The 19,272-nt window shown below is 53.2% G+C and overlaps 2 protein-coding genes and 1 pseudogene across 2 annotated transcripts in view; 1 reads left to right on the plus strand and 2 right to left on the minus strand.

The window, feature by feature from the left end:
• The window catches only part of LOC102001182, a 7,306-nt pseudogene extending 3,506 nt beyond the window's left edge, over nt 1-3,800 (minus strand).
• A 1,250-nt stretch (nt 3,801-5,050) lies between these two features.
• Pmm1 (phosphomannomutase 1) lies at nt 5,051-14,628 on the plus strand. Its single transcript, XM_005354475.3, has 8 exons — nt 5,051-5,209; nt 8,186-8,303; nt 9,525-9,601; nt 9,701-9,792; nt 10,096-10,195; nt 12,700-12,775; nt 13,661-13,776; nt 14,128-14,628. The coding sequence occupies exons 1-8, from the start codon at nt 5,123-5,125 to the stop codon at nt 14,248-14,250; spliced, it is 789 nt and encodes a 262-aa protein (XP_005354532.3). The 5' UTR covers nt 5,051-5,122; the 3' UTR covers nt 14,251-14,628.
• Nucleotides 14,629-14,820: 192 nt separating this feature from the next.
• Csdc2 (cold shock domain containing C2) overlaps nt 14,821-19,272 on the minus strand; it is a 12,348-nt gene continuing 7,896 nt past the window's right edge. The window contains exons 2-4 of the mRNA XM_005354476.2: nt 18,509-18,810; nt 17,091-17,213; nt 14,821-16,674 (exon numbers count right to left, since the gene is read on the minus strand). Of these exons, the coding sequence (XP_005354533.1) occupies nt 16,512-16,674; nt 17,091-17,213; nt 18,509-18,687 (465 nt within the window). The 5' untranslated portion in view covers nt 18,688-18,810 and the 3' untranslated portion in view covers nt 14,821-16,511. The remainder of the gene's footprint in view (nt 16,675-17,090; nt 17,214-18,508; nt 18,811-19,272) is intronic.

Consider the following 19,272-nt stretch of genomic DNA (forward strand, 5'->3'; position numbering starts at 1 on the left):
TTAATTTCCGATTGCTTAAAATACCCCTGACCCCAAAAGGTAGGAGTGAGACAAAAAACTGCATTAACGGGATACAAGGAAGTGAACTGGCCAGATGAAGGTCACGGGCCACAGCCTAGTTAAACAGTCCATTGCTAGAACAAAACAAGAGGCGCTCACACCCTAGACTAAAACATTCCTTAGGCCAACCACTCCCTAGGTGAAAACCTATGCTACCTCCTTAAAGGAACTGGAATCTTAGTAGGATCCTTAGACTTTTGTTTGAGGTAGAAACAATTACTTCTCTATTCCTGAAAGACAAGGTCTGGATCTTAGCAACATTAGTAACACCTGTTGGCAATAACCTGGAGAGAAAGCCCAACTCTCTGACCTAAATCTAGGTGGGGCCTTTGTTTGTGGTTAGGAACACAGTAACCTTGAAGGAGAGAGGTAAAGTCCAACTCTCTGACCTTTGGTCAATGTGGACACAGGCTCACATTTTTGGGCTTCCACAGCCTATGACATCATTGATCTCTTGTTGGAAGTAGCCTGGAGGGACAGCATCCCCTCAGTTAAGGAGCCAAAGGCCGCACCTTGACCTCTCCTGCCTCTGTGTTACGGTCTAGATACCAAAACTCCTGCAGGAGTCTGAGTCAAACCAGTGTTGGCAGCCATGAGTGTCTCAAGTAAGATCAGGGAGTGTGCCTCTCTTTTCTCCTTCCCAGCCCCAGCCAGGCTCACTCTGCACAGCTGGGTACAGGATCATGAGCAGCAGAGCCCAGGACAGTGTGGTTGAGGTGGTCACCACCCATGTAGGGAATGTGCCAGCTATCACCAGACGCAGGTTGTCATCACTGAAGCTGCTCTTAGGTTTCCCCTTGGCCTGAGCCAGCAGAGAGGGTGGGCTCAGAGGAGAACAGAGGAAACCCCACAATACCCTCCTGCTCTCTCCAGGTAGCCTAGGTGCTGAGCCACTGCCCGGCCTCAGAATCCAGGGGCCCCTTTAATCAGTGACTCTGGTTTCATCTCTTACAGCTGTTCCTCACGTTTTCTTTTCTTCTTTCTTTTGTTTTCTGTTTTGTTTTTTGAGACAGGGTTTCTCTGTAGCTTTGGAGCCTATCCAGGAACTCACTCTGTTGACCAGGCTGGCCTCGAACTCACAGAGATCCACCTGTCTCTGCCTCCCAAGTGCTGGGATTAAAGCTGTTTGCCACCACTGCCCAGCTGACCCTCACTTTTTCCACCTCAGCCAGGAAGGCGTCAGTCACGTCTCGAGTGACTAGTCAGGGTCCCCGGTCATCTTGTGCTCGGTCCACAGCTTCTCCAACATGGCCACGAACACCTTCTGCCATGGGAAGACCTCGTCAACCAGCCCTGGGATGAGCAGGAGCATTGGGAAGGAATTAAGGACCCGTGACAACCAAAGAAGAAATCCCAGTGCTTCTTCTTTTTAAAGTATTAATTAATAATTATTGTATATGGGGCTCATGTGCAATGGTGTGTGTTAGCATGGAATAGGACAATGGATAGGGCCCATCATTCTGTACCCTATGTGGATCCCAGACATCAAACTCAGATCTCCAGGCTTGTTTGGCAAGCTCCTTACCCACGCACCACGTGGCTGGCCCCTGAGTGCCTCCTCTACTCGGTCTCAGTTCCCAGGCTCCCTTACCAGGATCCAGAGCCTGTTTGTCCACACCCATCACCTGCCTCCTCCTCAGTGCCATCCTTCAGGCTCTTGCAGCCTGGGTAAACAGAACGAATATTCTATCCTGGAAACCACAGGCTTGTGTGGCTTCCATGTAGACAGAGGGTACAGGTTGTCTCCCTTTCTAGAAACCCTGACTTTGACCCACTTTTCCCCTCCTACTTTCAGAGGTTTGTCAAGTTTCAGGTCTTTCCACCCATAGCTGACGCCCAGAAAACCTTCCCATGGCCTTGGCACACAACTGCCCCTGGGAGGATGGACAAGCATAAACATGGCTCTGCAGACTGCCTTGAGTCTCCTACCTCAGGAATAAAGCCAGAAAGTTATTCCAAATGTTCTTCTGTTATTTTAAAATTCTGGTGCGGTAAGGGCCTTCATCCTCAAAGCGATAAGCAAAAAAGTGGGGGACGAGATCACATTGCACACAGCTTTGTTCAGGAGACTGTGGGGATTGAAGGGTTGTCCTGGGAGTAGAGAGTTAAGCAAGTCACTGTGCTGCTCATGTCTCCCTGTGCCCCTCTGCACCCCTCACCCATCACCCACCAGCCTGGTCTGCGAAGGCGTCACAGAGGTGGCCTGCCTTGTCCGTCACCCACTGCTCCAAGGATTTCTTGCCCAGGCCGAAGTTGCACAGGGTGGACACAGAGAATCGCCGCTAATCTCACCACTCAGGCCCGTAAGGTGCTAACGCCACAGGGACATCTGTGTGTTACTCAGGACACCTTGACTGTGTTGTCCTCTGCTGTCAACACTCATCAACTTTTCGTTGCATTGCTTGACTACATCACCACTTCCATTAGGCCCTGTACTTCCTCTAGTTGCTGCCCACAAGCCTATCCATGACATAGCTCCTGACCCCCCCCCCTCCCAGTCCCCTGCTGCAGCCTTTGCCTCTGGATTTAGGCCCAAAGCCCAGGTGTTCACAGACTGGCATTCGGGGATGGGCAGCAGTGTCCTCTCCACGGGTCACCAGCATCTCATACATGGCCTTCAGTCTATTGATCACGACCGTGGGCTTCCAGACCACCTGCAGGCTGAACACGTCACTGAAGCAATACTGAAGCTAAAGAGGAGGAGGAGGGACAGAGCAATCATAAAGTGGAAGCCCCCAGCCGATTCCAGACCCAGGCTCACCATACCAGTCTTAATATATTGTGCATGCCTGCATGAGTACATGCATTTGTGTCTTGTTACTGACCTCAGGACCTCACATACCCTGGGCAAATGCTCTACCACTGAGCTCCATCCCAGTCTGAGATCTGGCGTTTTGTGACTTGGGTGTCTCGTTTTCTTTTCTTTTTTTATTTTTATTTTTTAGTTTTTCGAGACAGGGTTTCTCTGTAGCTTTGGAGCCTGTCCCGGCACTAGCTCTTGTAGACCAGGCTGGCCTCGAACTCACAGAGATCTGCCTGCCTCTGCCTCGGGCGTCTCATTTTCTATGTTCAGCAAAGAATTCATAATAGATTAGAGATCACCCAGCTGTAGTCTTTTCTAGAGCCAGGGAACTGCCACGGGGTCCCTCAGCATCCCAACATACATGAGGAATCTCCGGTTCCTGGAGGTCAGTGGTGATCTTGAGACCACACATCAACCACAGCACCTCTCTCCTCCTGGTTTCTTGACCACCATGCTGCTCTATACCCTCATCCCTCTCCCACAGCCCTGACCCTTCATTCACTGAAGGGATCAGAAGGGACTTGGGGCCTCCATGACTTCTGCTCTATCCAACTAATCCTGCACCAGCTTCCTGCCATTGTGTTGCCATGTTTCTGCCCTTGGAAGGCTGAGTGTCCTCAGGCCTGCAGGGCCCTCCCTCAGGAAGCACAGCAACCTTAACGGTTCCTCTTGAATGCCTGTGGCTTCAGCACCGTGGGCAGCTAGGTGCACCATGCCTCGGCTGCCCTCCACCATCATATCCCCTCACCTCGTACAAGCTGTGCGGCATATTCTCGAGGTCCGCTTGCAGCAGGCTGCACCATACAGACAATGGCACAGGGCCTGGCGGGTAGCAGGCAGTCCAGCGCGGGTGCCGGTGCATCAGATCCACCAGCATTATGAAACTGACTATGAATATGGCCACAGACCACAGACCATCTCCAGCCAGAAGTCCCATGACGGCCTCACTGCTTCTCTGGCTTCTTTGGGGAACTTCATGGTTTCATGGCCTTTACTCAAGACACCTGCGATCAGGAAAGACTCATACCCCAGCCTGGACACTTGGGTTTTTTGTTTGTTTGTTTTGCTTTCTTTTTCAAGACAGAGTTTCTCTGTAGTTTTGGAGCCTGTCCTGGAACTAGCTCTTGTAGACCAGGCTGGTCTCAAACTCACAGAGATCTTCCTGCCTCTGCCTCCCGAGTGCTGGGATTAAAGGCGTGTGCCACCACCGCCCGGCTTAGCCCATGGAGTCTTGTGGACAAGTTTGAAGTTAACAAAATAATCAGGAAGGCCAGACTGAGAACCTGGGCACTTTTTGGATCTGACATGAGAATGCTGAAAAACCGTCAACAACTGTCAGTCCCTGAAGCCCACAGATTGGGTCAGGTTCTTGTCACATGGTGGCCTTTTTCCTTTATTCACCCTTTGTTTCTTGGTGGGTCAACCTCTCCCCCAACAGTCTTCCACATGGAGCTATGTAGGCCGTGTTCTCATGGCCAGAGGCCTGTGGTTAGGCTGGGCAGTCATGAGGAAAACAGAGAGATGAGTCCTGGGCCTTCTAACAAATGGCTGCTGTTTTTCTTAACCCTCATGCTCAAACCTACATCAAATGCATTTAGTGTGGCTCAATTGGGTAAAGGCACCTGTGCAAACCTAATGCCGGGAGATTTACGGGATCTACAATGGTGGAGGAAGAGAAGCGGCTCTTCCGAATTGCCCTCTGACCTCCACACATGTGCTGTTACATGCATTTGCCCACACACAAATAAACAAAAAATATAACTAAGAATAATAGCTGGGCAATGGCGGCGCAAGCAGCCTCCCAAGTGCTGGATTACAGGTAAGGCAGTGCACCAGGTTTTTCCGGAGATTTCTTCCCCCTTCGCCCTACAAACCTTAGGAACCACGAGCAGCCGGGCTCTGAGCCCCACCCTCGCCCCACCTCCACCCCCGTAGGGCGTGCCCTGCAATCACTCGCAACCAACTAAAGTCCAATCCTGGCCCGACACTGCTTTCCGGTTCTACCCCTTTCCCCGCCTGTTCCTGTCTCTGTCGGTCCAGAGCTCTGATCCCGCCCATTACCACGCCCCTCCATCCTAGGTGCCAGTAGAGTCCGCTTTCGGCGGCTCGGGCCCCGCTCCCTCGAGGGAGGACCGATGGCCGATGCTCCGCCCCGTGCCGCGCACTGGCCCCGCCCCGGCCCCGCCCGACCTCTGTCGCGCCCGACCCCGGCTGCTGCTGCTGCTGCGGCGACAGCGCTTGGCGCGCGGTGCTGCAGCCATGGCTGTCGCCGTCGAGGGCGCCCGCAGGAAAGAGCGCATCCTCTGCCTGTTTGACGTGGACGGGACCCTCACGCCCGCTCGCCAGGTAAGGGCTCCGAGGTTTGGCAGCTCCTGCCGAGTGTCACGCGAACATCCGTGATCCAGCGTGGGGCGCGCAGCCATGTGATCGCGGACACCCACGCCACCCGGTGGGGAATGTGGAGCGCAATGGTATCGGTCCCTGTCCCCAGGGAGATGGGACCCAGGGCCTTCCAGGCCGCAGCGCTTCGCGGGTGGGCGCCCAGGTTTTTTCCTGAGCGCGCAGAATCTGGATCCAGTCCTGGGAGGAGCGTCCACGGGTGGGAGGCCAGGTGTCCCGGTCCCATGGCTTCCACAGACCCAGCCTGGGGGGTCTAGGATGCTCCCACCCTTATTTCAGCCCTAGGATGCACAACTAGCCAGTCCTCAAGCTAGAGAACGCGGTGTTCAGGCAGAGCTCGGCGCGCTCCCAAGCCCTCAGTCGCCCTCTAGTGAGGGCAAGAAAGGTCTTCAAGCCATTCCACCCTGGCGTCCCCAGGCCTAAGCCTGGGTTTAGTTTCTTAAGCCTCTTAAGGGTTTTACCTTCCACCGCAGGTAGGAGGGAGAGAGCTGCTTTTCTGACGAGTTTTGTTTTTTTGTTGGTGGTGTCGTTTTGGCTCCACCCATGTGTGGTGAGAGGCCCCAGGGCTAGTCTGGTTGCAAGAGGGTCACTGAGTCAGTGTAAGTGGGAGTGTGTTTTCTTTCCATCGCACTTTATGGTTCCGATCTTTGCTCCTCCCTCTGTCTCATCCATGGTCTTTCCTGCCCATCATTCCAGTGGTCCACTTTCCCTTGCGGGGACAACGGGGATGACCTGAGAATTCTTCCAAAGCAGAAGCTGGTGGGAACCCAAGTCTTAGCCTCCCGATAGCCCTTCCCTAGAAGGGATCAGCCACCTCTCTTTCCAGAAGGGGTGGATGAGAATTGAAGATGCGAAAGAGAGCCGTCCCGCCTAGGCATGCCTCTCCCGACCCTGTGCTGCACTGACTTGGCAAGGCCTGGACAGTAACTGCCTGCCAATTTGTTTACTGCTAGGCCATTAATTTTTAATTATACATGTATTCACAAGTGCATTCTTTTTGCAGAGAATGCAACCATTAAAGGCTAAAGACCACTTCGACCTTACCAGTGTCCCAGGGCCAGCCCTTTCCCCAAGGTTTACTATTGTCTATGTAGTATGACTTTGGTGTTTTTATCTGGATCTCTCTGCCCATAGGAAATATAAATTGTATTGCACTGCTGTTACTGACTCGGTGTTATCCTGCCTGTGGCTTCCGACAACTAGCCTCAGACAGTTAACTGCACGTTTTAGGACCTAGCTTTGTTGAAAGCAGAGATCTGGCCTTATCTGTACCCTAGCCTGGTACTAGTTCCGAGGAAGCCTGTGTCATTGTCTGGCCGATAAGCTTGGGAGTTGCTTGCTATTTTCACTGTTCTAAACCATACCCCAAGGAACTGCTGTATGTGCCTTAGGCAAGAGAAATTGAAATGCTGTTTGGGGTATGGGCATTTTTATGTTTCACTGGCTCTTGCCAAATTGCCTTCCAAAACAATTGCACCAACGTATACTTTCGTGGATAGCACTCGGGAGCTCCTGTTCCCCTCCTACCATGCTCTCTAGCTCTGATCTTGGATATCTGAGTATGTGGAGGTTTGAGTTCTGACTCACCTGTTCAGGTTTCCTCGGTGGAGAATCTGTATACACTTTGAACACTTCTCTCATCCCAGGGTAGCTGTGATCTCCTTTAAGTGGCTCCTGCCGTGGAGACCGTTATAAAAGAGGAAACCAAGCAAAGAACAGCAAAGCGCTTTGCTCAGTCACCGGAGCCGCGCTTAGCAGGTGGAGCTTCTGAGGTCTCTGCCTTGTGCAAGTGAAGAGTCTTTGATTTGGAACGTTTGCATCCAGAAATGTTTGAGGTTTTAGATATTCTTCAGATTCTGAGCATAGACATAATGAGTTATGACGGCAATGGGACCCACATGTAAACACAAAATTCATTTGTATTTTAGGTATAACTGATGAGATTAGCCTAAAGACAACTCCTAATGCTCTCAAAAAATTATTCTTTTAGACAGAACTTCACTCTCAAAGACAGAGCTCGCAGTGCCTTTGAACTGCTCTTCCGTGTTGGAATTATAAGCATGCGCCATCGCATCCAGCTTTACCGTGTTCTACTCTGAAGACAGTTTATTTTGTTTGTTTTACATTTTATATGCACGTGTGTGACAGGACACACCTCATTGAGAGTGTGAAGGTCAGAGGACCTCTCTCTTATCACGGGCCTCCCTGGGACTGAACTCAGGTTGTTAGACCTCAAGATAGGCTCCTCCACTCACCAAACCCACTCCTTGGACCTTACACGCGGCTTTGGTTTTCGGTTTTGTTTTGTTTTTTTCAAGGCAAGGTTTCTCCATGCAGCCTTGGAACCTGTTCTGGAACTCACTGAAATCCGCGTGCCTCTGCCTCCTGAGTGCTGGGATTAAAGGCGTGCACCACCACCGCCCAGCTGTGCTTTTTGTTTCCATACCTTACTTTTCAAACCCAAGACCACAGGCATTCCAGACTAGCGCTCTGGCATGAGAATACACCCCCGCCCTATCTGTGCAGTGTTTTTAGTGTATTTCTGTCTTGGTTGTGACACCTGACTTGAGGTGTCACCTGTGGAATTTGGGCATCGTGTTAGTGCTCAAGCAGTTTTGCACTTTACAATTCTGGCTTTTTAATTAGGGGTGCTCAGATTCAGGTGGAGGGCGGGTTCCCTGTCTCTGAGCACTAAGAGCCAAGTAGAGGTCCCAGACATTTTTATTGTTGTCATTTTGAGACAGGGTTTCTCTGTGTAGCTTTGGAACCTCTCTTGGAACTCTCTATGTAGACCAGGCTAGCCTCAAACTCGGAGATTCTCCTTCCTCTGCCTCCTGAGTGCTGGGCTTACCACCTCTGCCCAGATTGAGGGACCAGATTTTTTGATAACCGGAGTCTTTTTGTCCTTCCCATCCCACACAGAAAATTGACCCTGAGGTATCAGCCTTCCTGCAGAAGCTTCGCAGCAGGGTGCAGATTGGTGTGGTGGGAGGCTCTGACTACTCCAAGATCGCTGAGCAGCTGGGCGATGGGGATGAAGGTAGGCACGGCGGCCTCTTCCGGCGTGCGTTGGGGTAGGGCAGGTAGGAGTGTGGAGCTGGGACATATGTGGGCACCTCTCCTGCTTCTATGGGGCAGAAGGAGAAGCCCCAGGTGCCCCAGTGAACAGACATTTAGTGAGTACCTGGTAGTCCTCACTGTGCTAACTTCTGGAACAAAGGCTAGAAGCAGAGCAGGCAGCCTCTTGCCCTTAGGCCATGCGTGTTCTGTGCGGACTCTGGGTTTCTGTTTGTTTGTTTGTTTATTACTTCTTAATCTTTTTATTTATTTATTTTTTTATTTTCTAGTCAGGGTTTCTCTGTAGCTTTTGGTTCCTGTCCTGGAACTAGCTCTTCTAGACCAGGCTGGCCTTGAACTCACAGAGATCCGCCTGCTGGGATTAAAGGCGTGCGCCACCACCGCCTGGCTACTTCTTAATCTTTTTTGTTTTCTCTGTGAGGCCTTGGCTGGCCTGGAACTCACAGAGCTCCGCCTGCCTCTGCCCTGAGTGCTGGGATCAAAGGCGAGTGCCACCATGTCCAGCTGATTATCTTGTTTTTAATAGGGAAACTGAAGTAACTTGGAAATACTTAGTTTCGTCTTATTGTCAGGAAGAGCCCCTCAAGCCAGAAGCTTCCTTATCTTTTTGGAATAAAAAAGATCTTTTCCCCTTTATCCCTTTTCCTTATCTCCTCATTTATTCTCTGGCAAGTCCAGACTCTCTACGTCATCTGTCCACGCCTCCTTCCCCCACGGTCACCTACCACCCAGGTGCCGCAGGGCTTCCCAGCCACGCTCTCTGGGCCTCCTGACTCCCAACTGCTTCTTGTAGCCCTCAGAGCTGCAAACTTCTCTGCAGAGAGACTGAGAACGGGGAATAGAGTCTTCACTGGGGAGGGCTGAGGGCTATGGGAGGGCAGAGTGGAAATGGCGTCTCTCTTGGTCATTCCTGGGAAGCCTTCCAGAAGAGGGAGCTGGATTTGAAGGATGCGGAGCCAGGGGCTGCCCCAGCAGAAAGTCCTACCGGAGCAATGGCTAGAGGAGTGACTGGCTGGTGTAGAAGAAAGCAGAGGTTGAGGAAGTGCTGGAAAAGCCGGTTTAGGATGGACAGACCGCCAAGCCAAACAGCACGGGCTTTGTCCCTAGGGCTTGCTTTGTCCCCAAGCACAGTGGGTCCTTGTCTAATGCTTTCTTTCTCTCCGGCTTATCCATGGGTCCCAAGTCATTGAGAAGTTTGATTATGTGTTTGCCGAGAACGGGACAGTGCAGTACAAACATGGACGGCTCCTCTCCAAGCAGGTCAGTGTCCCCAGGCCTTAGCTGGGGCACCCCACTTTTCCAAGCTGGTTCCCTCTGTCCTGTGTATGCCACAGTGCGAGCCTTGTGTTCCTTCCACAGACGATCCAGAACCACCTGGGAGAGGAGCTCCTGCAGGACTTGATCAACTTCTGTCTCAGCTACATGGCTCTGCTCAGACTACCCAAGAAGCGGTGAGGCCCCACTGAGCTGGGCTTGGGGGAAGAGAGTGGGAGTCCCTCACATGGACCCCCTTGATGTTTTTTTCTGCAGCTAGGGTTAGAACCTGGGGACCTTGCGCATGCTAGGCAAGTGTTCTCCCAATGAGCTACATACCCACAGGTCCAGGACCCTAACTTATGCGTGGGTTGATTCTTTTACCCTGTGAAGTCCAGGGAGACTGTGGTTCTAGTGGGGACAGGATTTGAATTCAGAGCTGTTCTCCCCTCTTTCCCATGGCTTCTGGCTTTCTCACCCCCTTTTCTTCATCGCCCCAGTGGAACCTTCATTGAGTTCCGGAACGGCATGCTGAACATCTCGCCCATCGGCCGCAGCTGCACCCTGGAGGAGAGGATCGAATTCTCTGAACTGGACAAGGTGCTGTTTGCTGGGCAGCCGTAGGCCCATAGGCCCTGTCACTCAGCACTCTGAGCTTTGCTTTCTCATCATTAAAATGGGTTTTGAGGAGGAGTTTTGGGTTCACACTAGGGCACCTGTGTGTCATTTCTGTGGCACACCAGCCTCTTTTTGTCATTGCTGGTCTCCTTTCCTATGTTATCACCTCAGTACCGCTGCCACATTCCTACCAACAACTCTAGGCTCCCACCCGCTTGTCCTCAGTTAACTGAGCCCCTTCCCTTGTCCTCTGTCCCCTCTGCTTCCAGCCCGCCTTTGAGAACCTTTAGAACACATCTGACTGTATCTCCCCAGTAACAAGCCTTCTGTGGCTCCCCAGGGCTGGCTGGGCAGCATCTCATGCCCCCTCAGAGCCCCAAGGCATCTCTCTGCCCTCCTCTGGCTCAGCCTTCCCCCCTTCTGTCTGCAGCTGCCATGTTCTCACTCGCATCCAGAACACACCAAATCCTCTCAAATGTTGGTATTTACCCAGGTTGGCTTTGAACTTGTGATCTCCCTTAGTTTCTCAAATGCTGGGGTTACAAGTACGCGCCCCCTTATTCAGCTTATACACCAACCACCTCCCTAAACATCACCGGGTGTGTTGCTTGCCTCCCAGTTCATCACCCCTTTCGGGGGATCATTTCTGCAGACACGTCAGGGGTGGTGTGAGTTCATCCGCCCCTGCTCTCGCGTTCTCACCCTGACTCAGCCAGCCACTCTTCCTTTGCCCGCATTGCAGCCGTGGCTTCTGATCATTCTAGAGACAGCAGTTTCCTCCTCCCTGGGCCTTCTGCCGGAAGCACACCACCCAGACCGGGCTCTCCTCTTCTCCACCCTTACTGCCCCAATCACATTCAGCCCCACACCCCTTCCATGTCCTGTGCAGAGGTCAGTGGTCCTGGGAATGGATCGCAGGGCCTCGTACATGCTAGGCAGTGCTCTGACACTGACCCACAACAACCCCACCCCAAGAAACATTCTCTTTTCTTTTCCTTTTTTTCTATTTTTGGTTTTTCGAGACAGGGTTACTCTAGCTTTGCGGCCCATCCAGGAACTAGATCTTGTAGATCAGGCTGGCCTCTAACTTACATAGATCCACCTGCCTTTGCCTCCCGAGTGCTGGGATTAAAGGCGTGTGTCACCACTGCCCCGCTCAAAACATTTTCTTTTTGAAGCAGTGTCTTCTTAGTGTGGGCCCAGACTGGCCTCAGACTCACTGTGTCACGGTGCTGGCATCCAATAGGCGGCTTCCTGTTGGCTGGTATTGTAGGTGTGTCCCACTGTGCCTGCCTGCCACGGATGCTTTTGAATGAATGAACAGGTGTATTCCCATCGTATTGATGCGGAAACCAAGGCTCAGAGAAGTGACTGTCATCGCGGGTCACTTAGGGAGTTGGTTGCTGAGTATGTCTTTGATGTGGCTCACTGGTCCCCGGTGTTTCCCTGAGCGTGAGTAGGTCTTAAAGTACAACTCCCACAATGCACAGAGGCCTCCGGTAGGCAGTGGACACAGGGCTAAGGGACAGGGAAGATTGATCACTGACAACCTCCTAGCCAGGCGGCCCCTTCCCATGTTCTCTAGGTTTCCAGTCCTAGCTCTGCCTCCTGTTTACCCAGGTTGGGAGGGCAGCTTTACTGACGGGATGGGAATGGAGGACAGCTGATGGGCCTGGCCTGGAGCAGCAGGGAAGGCTGGGGGAGGGCTGGCATCCCCAACCCCTTCCCTCATCGCTGTTCTTTCTCAGCTCTGCTAGGACTGGGACGTGTGGCTGTTTCTGAGAGCTGTGTGTTCGTACGCAGTCCTGATGGCACGTGCTTTCCTAAATCTCCTGTAGACTCCAGGGAGGGGTGGCAGGACACTGTGCTTAGATAAGGACCCTGCCTTGAGCAGCTTAGGGTCATGGCACTGGACATGTTAGGGCTGGGCTTGGCACATGACGCCGTCCAATCATTAGCCGATCGGCTAGGAGGGAAGCGCAGCCCCCAGCCCTGAGCTCTGAGCTACATTTCCTCAGAGTGCGAGCACCCACAGTCCTATCTCTGGGGCGTACCACCTGCTAGGAAGGCAAAATCAAGGCCAAGAGGGGGCTCACATCTCTCAGTTCTGATTTTCCTTGAGAAGCAGACAGTAGCCACTAATTTCTTCTCTATCGTTTAGTTCTGGGAATGGGCCCAGAGAGGTCAGGTAACTTGCCTAGGGCCACACAGCTAAGCAGCATAGCCAGCAGGCCTAGAACCCAGTTAGCCTATAGATCTCAGGGTGAATCCAACCTGACTCTGTTCCCATACCCTCCGCCTTTCTTCTTGTGCCTCCATACCCCCATTTCTGGGGCTAGGCCCCAGCACTGACACCAAGGCAAGGAGGTTTGTTGCCCCATTTGTATTGGGGGCCACACTCATCTAGATAATCAGGGAGCTGGTGGGGGTTACAGGTGTGGCTTACAGAAGGCCCTCTGAGCCAATTCATACCCTTCCCTATACAGAAGGAGAAGATCCGAGAGAAATTCGTGGAAGCCCTGAAGACGGAGTTTGCTGGCAAGGGGCTGAGGTTCTCCCGAGGTACGCCTTTCCTGCGGTGGGCTTGGGCCCATCAGGGGACCCTATTTACCTGTGCCGGTTTTGCCCGCCTTGTCCAATGACCGCCTGACGTTGGTCCTCACCCTTCCCGTGCCCAGTCCAACTGGCTAGTAGTCGAGGGCTCCACAGATAGATCTTTCCGAAGCTGGCAACTCAACTCCTGCCACTAGCTGCTCCCCGAGACTCCTGGGTCGTCCGCCATCTCGGCTTGTTCTCCAGTAGCCAGAGGGGAGAGCAGATGCCATGGTCACTTAGAACCTACCATTGTGTCTGCTGCCCGGAGCCCCCTGGCTACTCCCACTGTGGTTTGTGTCCCAGCTTAGTGTCGCCTTGGCTCTCTCTGGCCATGCTGACTGAGTGAGCACCTTTGCTCCTGCTTGCTGCCGGCCTGGATGAGACCCTACAAATCCCAAGTCTGCTTGGTGGCTCTCAGGGTTGTTGAATGAACAAAGCGTCTTAGAGCCAGGCACTTCGCCACGTGTCTCTAATCCTGGCACTTAAGTAGAAGCAGGAAGATGGGGATTCAAGGCCTTTCTTGGCTGCATAGTACAAAGCCAAACTGGGTACACAATTCTGTCTCAAAAACAAAGCATGTTTTGCCGGGCGATGGTGGCGCACGCCTGTAATCCCAGCACTCGGGAGGCAGAGGCAGGCGGATCTCTGTGAGTTCGAGACCAGCCTGGTCTACAGAGCTAGTTCCAGGACAGGCTCCAAAGCCACAAAGAAACCCTGTCTCGAAAAACCAAAAAAAAAAAAAAAAAAAAAAAAGCATGTTTTGCTCAACTTAGCCTCGTGAGCTTCCCTGACAAGCTGCCAGCCTTGTCTGTCCCTCTCAGGCTTTTGTCATGACCCCCACATCATCCACAGGAGGCATGATAAGCTTCGACGTCTTCCCCGAGGGCTGGGATAAGCGCTACTGCCTCGACAGCCTGGATGAGGACAGCTTCGACATCATCCACTTCTTTGGGAATGAGACCAGTCCTGTGAGTGTGGCCCTGCCCAGGTCCCCATAACCCAAAGCACCTGAGGTCAAGGCTAGGGACACAGGCGATAGAACAGAGACCTGTCAGGGCCTCCCAGGAGATAATCAGTGCTCCGACTCTGCAGTTCAGAAGACCAGGGGCCAAAGAGGGCTGGACACTTGTTCCATGGTACACAGCAGGTTGGGGTAGATCTGAGAAGCCAGGATGGTGGGATTCCTGGCAGGTCCAAGGAGAGGCAGGTCGGCAGGAGCTGGGATGGGAAGGGTGTCTCTTGGGCCTCAGTCCTGGGCACCTCCTACCCTGTGGGCATCACCTAAGATCACATTTTCCGTGTCCTCCTTCTGAATGCAGGGTGGCAATGACTTTGAGATCTATGCAGACCCCCGGACTGTCGGCCATAGCGTGGTCTCCCCTCAGGATACTGTCCAACGATGCCGAGAACTTTTCTTCCCAGAGACAGCCCACGAGGCCTGACAGTGACCACCACTGAGCACTGGGACCTTCAAAGAACTCTGTCCGGGCCTGAAGAAAGAACCATGGGGTGCCAAGGTTCCCACTCTGGACCGGCATGCAGCATCATATGGGCACAAGGTCCACCCACATAGAACCAAGATCTGTGTGGCAACTGTCTCCGGCCAGGTGCCTCCTGATAATGCTTATTCCTGCACTCCACTGATGGCCCTGGCTTCTGATTCTGCTGATCTTCGGGACAGACTAGGATTCACTCTGAAGGGAGGCATGTGAGTTCTGTGGAGCCTGCTGGCCACAGACTGACAAGGGGCAGAGAGGCAGGGGAGGGGCACTACTAAATAGACTGTTGCAATATTAAAATTCCTAAGACAAGGTGTGTTAGATGTGTCTGAAGATATGATGGTTCCTGTCACATGCGAGTAGGGCCACACTCTGCCGATGAGAAAATACAGGGACAGGGGCTTGTCCCAGAATGTCTTTGATCCACTGAAGCCCCAGACATGGCCAACATGCTTTGTACTTCCTCAGCCCCTTCCCCAAGGACCCTCACAGACAGGCAGCTCAGGAGCAGGCTGGGTCACAGTTGAGTTTATTGCCAGTGTTAGGAGGGATGGGTAGTCCGTGGCTGGGGTCTGGGTGGGGAGGTTTCTGACTCAGCATCGCAGGACCCAAGAGGAGAGAGGAGGCCTGATGCCCCCCACCACTCAGGCAGCCTCGAACTGATGCCCGAAGAGGGCACGCTCGGAGGAGGGAGGCCTGGGTGGCCCTGGGGTCAACCTGTACCAACATGTTCTCTGTCAAGGATCTGCCTGTCTCTGTCACGCAGTGGTGGGTGACAGGCATGTTGGGGATTTGAACTCGGGTCCTCATGGTTACAGAGGACAGTGCTTCAGGGACAGACCTTGCTGGAAAAGCCTAGTTCACAGTGGGATGTCAGATAGGTAGGTCTTTTCCAATAAGAGGGATGAGCCAACACTTAACAGTCCTAGGCTGCCAGCCTCTGTGCAAAGGGTTCTATTCTAGGACAAGATGGGGTACAAACACCCCAAATGACTCTACCCTGTGGTCACCTAAAAGGCCACCTAGATAATCACTGACCCCTTCATGCTGGGCACCTGGGCCCATGCTTTACTTGCAGACTAGGTCTCATAAGGGTCACTGTTGAGACAGGTCCTTCCTGAGCCTGTGATTCCACTTATCCTCCTGTTAGGTGATGGGCTCTCTAGAAGGGATACATCTTAGCCCAGACGGACTCCAGATAAAAGGGACAGTCACACTTGAGGGATGGACGAGATAAGTGCCATTTCAGCTACCGACCTGTCAGGGATCTATAGGAACCATTGTATAACTTTGGGAAGAGGGTCTAATTTGAGGGGTGGGGGTGGGCAAGGCCAGTGGTCTCCCTGACTGAGGACCATTCCTTTGGGTGCCTGGATCTGGCCTTGCCTGAGGTGGTATGTCAGTCCACCGCTGCATCCTCAGCCGCTGTCATGGCCAGCACTGGGCAGGGCATCCACAGAGCTTGTGCATCACTCAGAAGAGATGGTTCTGTCCAAACTGGAGGAAATCATGTCCCCTCCTCACCTTGGGGACAGAATAAGCTTGGCTCTTCCAGCTCGTGAAGGAACCTAGCTTTTTGGGGTTCAAAGTAGCCTCTGCCGGCTGAGGAGAGAGGACTGGCTATGCCATGTTCCCTCCAGGGCACCGTAAAGATGGCGTCAGGAAGATGAGCTAAGTTATGGCACAGGCTGGCCATGAACCATGTTTTGTCTGCTTCCTCCCTAAAGTGGGAGGCCCCTACAAAGTACTCAGAGGCCTGGCTTCTGAGAGGAAGCATCCAGGCCAGAGCAGACACCCAGGTCCAGCATAGGAGACAGGAGCACAAGCAGACAGGGCTAGGAACCAGACTGAGTGGGTCTGAGGACAGCAGTGAGGAACAGGCTCATGGGAGAGGGGTCTCCCTAGGTTCTCAAGAACACGACGCAGGCCCACGGTATATAGGTAAGAGGGCAAGAAGGTCGTGTGTTTCCGTGGCAGGGTTGGAGGAAGGAGAGACGGGCCAAGGCAGGGCTGGTGGCTGCACTCCATCCAACCCTAGGCCAGATCACACAAGTCATGGGTCACAGGTGGGCAGAAGCACACATTCACGGCCACAAAGCACAGACAGACGGACAAACGAGCACACCCAAGGGCTGGTCAGCAGCACAGTGGGAGTACAGAACGGGCTGCTGCCTGCCTCCTCATGGGCATGCTCCCCCACCTGCCTAGGATCCCACGACCTGGCCAGACCATGTCTCGTGGGGAGTGTGAGGGGCCAACTGAGTGAGCACCACCTCTACGGCCTGAAACTTCTGGTTCTTGGGTGGGATGGGACACATCTTGTAGGTCACCTCGTCGCCTTCCACGGGGACGTACTCCCCCTCGATGCTGGTGGACAGAAGAGGAAGGATCAGCACAAGAACAAACCCGTCCGCAGACAGCACTGTGGCCCCTGGCCTTGCCCCTAGCCTTGCTAGACCAGGGAACCCTCCGCCAACTTCTCAGAGCCCAAGTGTTCTGGGCTGTGAAAGGGCAATCTGGAAAGTCCCTCTCTGGGGACGGAGAAGCAGGTCTCCTCTCAGGACTCCTGTGATCTTAGCATAGGACCCCAGGGTCTCAGCAGTGATTACCATGGTTCTGGGGACTGCCTACTGATCCCTAAATGGCCCCAGCCCACCCCATCCCAGGACTCCTCAGAGCAGGGATAGCCAGCAGGAACCCCCACCTCAGCAGCTAGGGGAGGATCAGGTGACACTGGACACTTAGACAAGGCCCAATCAGAAACGGAAATAGAGGGGACTCACTCAGAAACATGCACGAAGATATCCTCGGAGCCATTCTCCGGGGTGATGAAGCCATGGCCTTGTGAGCGGGAGAACTGCTTACAGACGCCCTTGAACACGGGGCCGGCCGAGGCTCGAGCTGTCCTGGGGAAAGGGTAAGGGATTGGAGCTTGACCTGGAGAGCCTGTTCTTGGACCCCCAACAATACTGCCATTCAGCAGGTAACAAAGAGTGGGGTCCAGAGTGGGGCAATGGCCTGCCCAGTGTGTCTCGGTTTTGTACAAGGGCACCTCCTGGCTCCTTATCAGTGCCCCTCTAGAGAGCACCTTCCACCCTGAGTTTAGACTTTAATGGCTACCGCTTGGGAGATTTCGGAGTGGAGCTAAGTGGTAGGTGGTTTGCCTGCCACGTGTAAGGCTCAGGCTCCATCTCAGAACGAATAATTAAATTGACTAAAAAAAAAAAAGAAAAAAGAAAAGAACTACAGCTAAGAGGCACCTTGCCATCTCTCATGGCAACTGAGCCACTGCTGGCCACTAATTTTCATGTGCTAGAGATTGGGCATCTGCTCTGTCCCTGGGTCAGACACGGGACAATGCACGCTTGCTATCCAGAGTAGTAATGATAACAAACGCCTCGCAGCCAGGCACAGAGTACACTCAGAAATCTGGAGTAAGACAACCAACCAAAGCCCTATCTCAAAAAACCAAAACAGAAAACAGACAAGGAGATGGCTCAGTGGGTAAAAATGCCCTTGTCAAGATTGACCACCTGAGCTTGAGCCCCAGAACCCACATGGTGGAAGGAGAGAACCCACTCCTGAGAAAGTTGTCCTCCGGCCTCCACACACACACACCTACACACACACATGTGCATACACAACCACACACAATCATAATCAAAAATACATGTAAACAGGCTGTGGTAGGTAAACACACACACATACCACCACCACCAATAAGTGGAAAACTCCTTGGTTCCCACAGACCCTCCCCATTTGGCCTCACCCAGCACCCCCCCCCCAGAGGCCCAAGGCTAGTCCCTGGCAGTCCACGACCCTCCCCTAAAGCTTCGCTCTAAAGTTCCACCTATAACACTCAAGCCCTTTTGTTTTGTTTTATTTTTGAGCCGGTCTCACTATGTATCCCTAAGCTATGTTACTCAAGTCCCTTCCTTCTTCATCTGACACATCTTTGGACTCATCTAGATGTCCTAATTCACTGCACCCCAGGCTAAGTCCTTACCCAGTCTTCAGAACCTCTCCGAATTGCGGACATGGCTCATTCACCCCTGCACTCCAGTCACCGTAACTGGGATGAAGGAATGAGGGAGGTGACACAGAGGTCACTGGAAGGTTGCACAGCTTCCTGGGAGGACAGGCAGGCTTAGCCCCGGCCTAGAGAAAGTTCGTGGGACTTGGGGGAGGGCAATGTACTCACGCTGAGTATGTCCTGGTCCGTTTGGTAGGCAGAGGGCTGGGCAGGTCCCGAGGAGCGATACCACCACCACGTTCCCAGATCCTACTGCCCTCCCGGTGGAAGGGGAAAGTGGGCCAGACAGGGGACTTGGGGGAGTGGAGAGGTGGCACCACTGGAGGTGATGTAGGCTCTGATGTCATGGTGGGGCCAGCAGGAGAGCCCTGTGGGCTCTGAGGCACAGGGGCCGGTGAAGGACTCTGGTGTCCTTTCGGGCAGGGCCCGGCCTTGCCCTGCTCAGTGGCCTCACCAGCTATGGACTCCGTCTACAAGAGAAGAGAGAAACACAGGTAGATGCAGCCAGGGAACAGCTCTGGGTACTGGACACAAGCTGAGAGGGCTGTTGAGGTCAGCTCTCCCGAAGGCACTCACAGCCCCACCCTGCAGGAGCATCCTCACCAGGAAGACAAAACAGTCACATAGCTCAGCACGAGTGAGGCTTTGGCCTTAAGTCCAACACTAAAACAAAACAAGGTGTTGGGGAGGTAGCTCGGCTGGGTGAGTGTTTGCATGGCCAATACCACATAAAACCAGGTGTGGACCTGGCATGGTGGTGCGTGCCTTTAATCCCACCACTCTGGAGGCAGAGACAGGTGGATCTCTCTCTGAGAGTTTTAGGCCAGCCTATTCCACATAACTAGTTGCAGAACAGCTAGGGCTACGAAGAGAGACCCTGTTTCAAACACACACACACACACACACACACACACACACACACACACACACAC

The sequence above is a fragment of the Microtus ochrogaster genome, chromosome 15 (genome assembly GCF_000317375.1).
Source record: "Microtus ochrogaster isolate Prairie Vole_2 chromosome 15, MicOch1.0, whole genome shotgun sequence".
NCBI lineage: Eukaryota > Metazoa > Chordata > Mammalia > Rodentia > Cricetidae > Microtus > Microtus ochrogaster.